The following is a 7,569-nucleotide window of genomic DNA, read 5'->3' as shown; positions in this document are numbered from 1 at the left end:
CTTCCAAGTCAACCCCATGTGGAACATAATGCAGTAGTCTTTTTTAATATGTCACCATAACATGAATTACAGTGGCCAGCTTCGTCTTCTCAATGAGGGGTGAGGCAGGAATATCAGCTCTCCAGGAAAAGGGATTGAAAACTCTGAAAATGTAGCTCTCTGAAGGGAATGGGGCCTCCTGACAACTCTAACCCTTAAGCAGACTGCAGTTCCCAGGATTCATTCAGTTCCCAGCACACATGGATGTCTCCAGTGATATAAAAGTGCTTTAAATGATGCACTTTGATGCAGATGTGGCAAGAGAAAGCTGGGTATACCTGCCCCGGCATTGCCCACCCCTTGACACACCCCGTTTTTGCCCTTTCCACCAGAGTAACTTCCATTAGTTATGCTTGAAAGGACAGCCAGAGTGTTCCTGGCTGAAAGGATTGGAAAAGAAGATAGCTTAGCAATGAATAGGCCTATATCGTGCAGTGTAATTAGATTTGTCTCTGTGTACTTAATTTACATTTTATGTTATGGCTGCAAAATGTCATTTGTGCTCTTTTGTAAAAAACCCTGTTATTATATGGTCTCTCCATTTGTTACGAGAACAGGGCTTAAATGTTAGAACATCCTGAAACTTGTGCCGTGCAGCAGATGACCAACAGACTCCACATGGCTGAGTAGCATCTAAATGAGCCCTAATCCAGCCTTTTAAATGAATGCACAGAAGTTACAAGCCTGCTGGGGGGTGGTAGAGGAGCAAGAGACAGCACTGCCCCTCCTTCAGCAGCCTGTTGCAAGTCCAGGCTGAGCAAAGAGGATTCCCTCCTCTAGCAGCGAACTAGGTTTCTGTGGCACAGAGCATAGATGGAATTTGCTCTTCGGCCACCAGTCTTCCCCTTTGCTAAACTGCAATTCCTACCTACCATGGCTACTAAGTAAGTGCCTAAATGCAAGGCTGACTTAATGCACTGAAAAGAGTGTGCTTGTATTATATGGCAGTAACAAAATATATGGGAAAAGGGAAATAAGAACATAAATATCCCCGTTATTTTGGTTCTGATGTTCCTCAGCACAACCTGATGGTTTTCAATAGGAAAAAAAAATATTTCTCAACGGGTGTAATAATTCCCCATATTAAACTTCAAACGTTTCAAAAGCGTTGATTTGATTAAACTCTATTGGTGGTGATGAATGAAATCACAAGGCAGCAGGCAAAGCGAAGGTAGGCGAATTGGATGCAAGATTTCAGAGCTACCATCTTCAATCTTAATTTCCCAGGGAATAATACAGAGTTTATTTAGGATCGGGCCACTGAAGGTCCAGAGGACGGAAAAACCTTTTATCTACAGATTGACTTCACGCAACTTTTCCCCCCCAGTGTTGAAAACGCTCGCTAGTCCTTCCCGTGCAGGCAAGGCAGAGGCAGCGCCTCGACCAAAGCGATCTCCGCAGCTGTGCGGAACAGCGCCCGTTTACCATCTCGCCCCAGGTTGCATTCACATAAAACGGGCGAGGCGGTATCCTTGACGGCGCCCGCCTCGCGCAAGTTTCCGTATGACTCAGAATTCCTCCTCGGGCTGTGCCAGTTGCTCGGCGTTGACTCCGAAGCTGGCGCGAGGATCGACGCGCTAGAACCACCCCCAGGACTCCGCCAACCGTCGGCTGGGAGACTCAGGAGAGAACGGCTGTCAGCAGCATCGGCTCCGAGGCGGACCCACCGAACTCACCCACCCGACCACTGCTCGCCCTGGTTGTCTCCGAGCCGAAAGGGAAAAGGAATTCGGCAGGGGAGCGGAGAAGGAGCGCGCGGCGGCTGCAAAAGCACCCGGCTCCGCTCCGCCTCTCTGGGGCCGCGGGCGCGGAGAGTTTCCGCTCTCCCCCGCCTCCGCCTTCCCCTCCCGCGGCGGAGAGCGAAAGCAAAAACCGCGTGTGGCCCCGCCCCGCGCGCTGCGGCTGGAGGGAGCAGCGGAAGCTCGTCAGGCTGCGGGTTGGGCGACTCCGGGTGCCCGCTCCGGCTCCTCTGGCGCCCCCGCCCGCTCCATCCTTCGGCGTGCGAGGAGGAATCAGTGCGGCGGAGAGCGGCGGCGGCGGCGGCGGCTTGCCCACCCCGAGGCTGGACATGTGGGCGCTGAGCATGTGTTGGGTGCTGCTGGGCACCATTGGCGCCGGTGAGTTGCCTTGGCTCTTTCTCTCTCACCCCCCCTCCCCCCTCCGCCCTCCCGCCAACCCTCCGCGGGGCGTTTAACCGCCTGAACGACTTTCGCCCCGCCCGTCAGAACGCGGGAGTTTCGCTGTGCGCTTTTTGCGCTTCGCAGGTGGAGCAGGTTCGGAGTGGTGGTGGCGGCGGCAGCAGCGGCGCAGTTCTCTCTCTCTCTCTCTCTCTCTCTCTCTCTTTCCCCCGCCCTCAGGCCCCAGGGAGGGCAGGGGGTTGTGAGGAGGGGGGAGGGTGGGGGGGTCGAGGAGTTGTTTTTGGCAGGTGGAAGCCCGCGCTGTCCTTGGCGAGGGAGCCGCCGCTGCTCGTCCCACTAAAGTGCGCAATGACGGGCAGGGCTTTGCTTTGCGCCACGTCCCCTCCCTTCTAGCGAGCCCGCTGTTTAGGCAAGCGCTGGGGTTGCTGCGCGCTGGGATTGGCTTCCCCCCTTCCCGACTCCTGACGCTTTCCATAAGCTCCGCTTCAGGATTCCTGCTGCTCGGAGTGTGCAGGGAAGCGGAGCCGACAGCAGGCTCTCGTGTGTGTGTGTGTGTGTGTGTGTGTGTGTGTTGGGGGGGGGGACAACGGGATGAGAACTGGGGCTCTGGCAAGCCTGGCACTTGCCGTGCCTGGAACCAGGCGGGAGACATGGAGGGAATGTCCCTTTTCCCTCTCTCTCCCCCCCCCCCCGCCTGCTCTCGCTTGTTTCCGAGAAGCGGTGCCTCTGTGGCTGCTCTTAGGAAGGCCGGGCTTCTGTTGGGTTGTCGCCCGCTTTCGTTTTCGCACCTCATCATCAACGGCGATGGCTGCTGCCCTTGAAAGTACCCACCTAAACTGCTATGGCAGCGGGTAATCCGTCTCCCTCTGTGTGGCTGCTGTTCCCTGAAAACTTCGGAGGACATGTGCACAGCAGTTACCCACAGCTGTCAAACTGGAACGGGATCATGTGTGGAGAGAGAGGGGTGTGTGGAGTGGGATATGGGGGGAGAGCATTTCTTTCCCCTAGGCTGCTTCCTTCTCAACATGCAGAAGTAATCTGCGGAATAATCCATGCTGGGCCTTTGTCGCAGCCGGTTAATGGGGTGGGGTTAACCACATGCCTTGTAAGGCAGCACACAAAAGTTGCCAGCCTGCAAGAAGAAACATCTTTTTTTTTTTTAACTAACCTATTGGGTGCTAGCAGAAGAGGGGCACAGAGAGCTATCTCTTTAGCGCCATCCCACTGCATTTCTGTTCTGGGCGCAGAAGAGGGCCTGGCCTGCTCACTCACCCAATAGTATTCTGTGCACGGTACTTGACTGCAAAGCACTTCCTTCTTGCCTGTGGTTTCCAGGCTGCTAGAGTTTGTGAGGCTGCCTCCAATCCCTTGTCATCGGTGAATTGCAGAGGTCGGAGGCATCAGGTGAAGCAAACTCTGCTGTTGAGCCTATAGCTTTGGTGACCCTTCAGAGGCCCCACATCTGTTGGCCTGCAAGCTTTCCAAGTTGCTGGGTTACGCAGGCAGTGCAAGTGCTCAAGTTACACAACATGTGCCGCTGTCAGCCACCTACAGGTTTAATAAATTATATCCATCAACCTTTCAGCTCAAGCACGTAAGCAGTCTGCAGTGTGTGAGAGAGTTAAAGTGGGAGTTTTGAAGACGAACAGAAAAGGCTAAGCTGGGTTGCGTAGAAGATGGGGACTAGGCTATTTCAACATAAAGACCTAAAAGTTAATGATAACAAAATTGAAATCTGGAAACAACCAGTGGACCTGCTTTTCATGCAGCAGATTGTTGTTGTTCAGTCGTGTCCGACTCTTTGTGACCCCATGGACCAGAGCACGCCAGGCACGCCTATCCTCCCCTGCCTCCCGCAGTTTGGCCAAACTCATGCTAGTCGCTTCGAGAACACTGTCCAACCATCTCATCCTCTGTCGTCCCCTTCTCCTTGTGCCCTCCATCTTTCCCAACATCAGGATCTTTTCTAGGGAGTCTTCTCTTCTCATGAGGTGGCCAAAGTACTGCAGCCTCAACTTCAGGATCTGTCCTTCTAGTGAGCACTCAGGGCCGATTTCCTTGAGAATGGATAAGGTTTGATCTTCTTGCAGTCCATGGGACTCTCAAGAGTCTCCTCCAGCACCATAATTCAAAAGCATAAATTCTTCGGCGATCAGCCTTCTTTATGGTCCAGCTCTCACTTCCGTACATTACTACTGGGAAAACCATAGCTTTAACTATACGGACCTTTGTCGGCAAGGTGATGTCTCTGCTTTTTAAGATGCTGTCTAGGTTTGTCATTGCTTTTCTCCCAAGAAGCAGGCGTCTTCTAATTTTGTGACTGCTGTCACCATCTGCAGTAGATAGGACACCTTCAAATCATGTCAGCTTTCTGTGGGCAACAATTTCCTGCTCTGTTACAAGATGTAGCAGTGCCCACCAACTTGGATGACTTTTAAAGAATTAGGCAAATTCATGGAGGATAAGGGTTTATGTTCTACCTTCACTGCTGGAGGTAGTATTCCTCTATATACCAGTTGATGAGAATCATTGGTGTGGAGAGTGTTCTTGCTTTTGAGTCTTGTAGGCTTCCCACTGGCATCTGGTTGGCCACTGTGACAATAGGATGTTGGACTAGATAGGCCTTCGGTCTGATCCAGCAGGCTCTTCTTATGTTCTTACCAAGTGGTCTTGTCAACATTAAATACAGTAAAAGAAAATTAACAGAGCAACTTTGTCTATGCAGATATGCCAAGAGACCCTTAAACTGGTGTATTTCCTGCATGAATTAAACTGCATCCTAATGGGTCCTGCCTGCAGGGGGACAGCCCTTTCATTGACTCATAGGGGGTGAATTTTAGTTGCACTTGAAGGTTTGCTGATGTAAATTACACTAAGCTTTGTGCGTTGGACTAGGGAATTTGGATGCAGAGTAACTTTGCTACCGGTAATTCATTTCTTTGCCCTGACATGCTCATTGCATACATTGGACATAGCCCTTCTTTGCCCTTTCCACCAGCAACAACTTCCAGCATGGCTTGCCCTTAGCCAGTGTTAATAGTTATGTTTGGATAAATCATAAATGCTGCTTTAAGGTCAGCTCAGCCAGTAGTGGGAGATATTCCACAACCCTTCTTTGCTCAGGAAGAATGATTGGAGATTATTCCCACCACCTGGGTATTTCTAGTGAGTATTCCCAATGTTTTTCTTCCAATGACCAAGGAATGGTGCTTTAAGAGTTTTCAAATGCTGGCAGTTGAGAGGAAATCTCAAAATAATATGCTTTTAGTCTGGTCCAAGATTCTTACTATCTGTAGAGGAGAGAAGGGGTTTAGGCTGCAGTCCTAACCATGTCTACTCAGAAGTAAATCCACTTGAGTTTGATAAGCTTTACTCCTGGGGTAAATGGGGTTAGGACTGCAGACTTACTTTCAAAACAACTCTAAGCCACAAGATGAGCCACTATGAAGTGCCAGTAAGTCTTTGAGTAGCTAATAAATTGACACATAGAATTGTAAATCTCTGAAGTGTAGAAGCTTTATGAAACTATAGGACAGGGACCTTATATTGTCTGGTATTGGTAAAACAGAGATGTTCCTAAGCTGAACATTTTAGAAACTATTTTCTGTTTAGGCCCCACCTTCTCACTGATATGATTAAGATGGCTTAACAACAGTACAGTGGTACTCTGTGTTATGCACGCGGTCCGTGCTTAACATGAACACCCCCCCCCAAGAAAAAACCCGTAAGTTCACGCATTTTTGCGCTTCTGTGTACCCGCGCGTGCTCCGGGGAGGACTTACGCAACACAGAGTAAGTTGAACGTACGCAACACGGAGCATACACAACACGAGGTATGATTGTACTGGCACAAAGCAATCACAACAAATAATTGGAAGGGGGGAGGGAATTATCCTAAACATTGGAATCTCAAATAATGCAGAGGAAAAACTGATAGCTGGCTTGTTTTCGCTTTCTATGCTGCTGTCACCTGATGGTCTTCTGAGGCAGCGTTAGTGATGGAGTAATTAACAAAAGTTTCCACAATTTTGGCTAATAGTGGCACAGTACACTCAGAACTGTTCTTAAGTGGCCCTCATTCTATGAGTTTGTACGGGGGTAATCCTCAGCAGAATGTACCTTCCAAAAGTTATCAACACTAGCATGGACTTAGCTATTTTTGTTCAAATAAGTAACAGTTGTTTTCCTCCTTGCAGGTTCTGCCCAGTTGGATTTTGAGCAGACTCACAGTGTTTCCTTTGATGTCTGCAATACAACCGATATCGTCATACCGTGCAGAGTTACTAATCTACATAAATTCGGCAGAGAAGAAATTTTTATTAAGTGGAAATTAAATGGGAAGGAGTTTTTTACTTATGATGGCTATGAGAACAGGTTTTACAGAAACGATACTTTTTTGAGTGTAGATCTAATGGATATATTGAACCTAACTAATGGTAATGCTTCAATCAAGATGTCTTTGAAGGAGGCCATTCCTGGAAACTACACGTGTATATTAGTAGAAAGAAATAGAGAAGGAGAACATATAATTGAACTTCGATATGGTTCAGGTAAGTTATTTGTCTTGTTTTTCCTCTGTTATGTATCAAGACTGGTGCTTTTAAAGGCTCATGTATAATTTATCTGGATTCTTGGGTGAATGACAAAGTAGCCAGGGGTCCACACATTTTAGTTTAGTAGCCAGCTAGAATTGGTGCTGACAATGGAGTCTTCCCCTCCCCTGAGTCTTTTGTGTCTGCTAGAGGAGGGCAGGGTGGGGTGGGGCTCTTTATTGAGCTTTAGAATGGGCAGTGTGCCCAGTGTGGCTTCTGTCTGCAAGACACAGCATGAGAAGTCTCGTGTTGCAATGAGTTTTGGCGAATGTGTTTCGGCTTGCTCAGCACAGCACGAGAAACGTTCCTCCAAATCCTCTATGACTTGGGAAGAGCTTTGCTAGAGGTTGAAGAATCTGTTTCTTGGTGTTCTGCTTCCTAGAGGGCCAGGATCATTTGTAGCTGGCAAACAAGTTTGTTGGGGTGCAAGAAGCCATGTTGGCAGGTAGGTGACAGCAGATTTCTCTGAGATAGTAATGTTTCAGGCATACTTGAACAGCTCCAAAAGGATCTCCTCAAACTCGATGAATGGGCAATGGAATGGGAAATTGCATTCAGCATAAATTACAGTAGTAATAAAGTGCCGTATTTTTCCGTCTATAAGATGCCCCCTATTTGGGGGGACCCAGATTTAAGAAAATGGGGGAGGGTGATGGCCCCGTGTATAAGATGCCCCCTAATTTTTGACATTATTTTTTAGGAAAAAACCTAGTCTTATACACGGAAAAATACAGTAAGTGATACTTATTTTATTTTTTTGTCTGTGGCACAATGCCATTACAAAACATGGGAATAATGCA

General features: G+C 48.7%; 1 protein-coding gene across 1 annotated transcript in view; it reads left to right on the top strand.

The window, feature by feature from the left end:
- The first annotated feature begins 1,175 nt into the window (after nucleotides 1-1,175).
- The window catches only part of CD47 (CD47 molecule), a 40,704-nt gene continuing 34,310 nt past the window's right edge, over nucleotides 1,176-7,569 (top strand). The window contains exons 1-3 of the mRNA XM_033145868.1: nucleotides 1,176-1,210; nucleotides 1,597-2,156; nucleotides 6,374-6,727. Of these exons, the coding sequence (XP_033001759.1) occupies nucleotides 1,176-1,210; nucleotides 1,597-2,156; nucleotides 6,374-6,727 (949 nt within the window). The remainder of the gene's footprint in view (nucleotides 1,211-1,596; nucleotides 2,157-6,373; nucleotides 6,728-7,569) is intronic.

This window comes from Lacerta agilis, chromosome 4 (genome assembly GCF_009819535.1).
Source record: "Lacerta agilis isolate rLacAgi1 chromosome 4, rLacAgi1.pri, whole genome shotgun sequence".
Taxonomy (NCBI): Eukaryota; Metazoa; Chordata; class Lepidosauria; order Squamata; family Lacertidae; genus Lacerta; species Lacerta agilis.
This window is presented reverse-complemented; position numbering and strand designations above follow the sequence as displayed.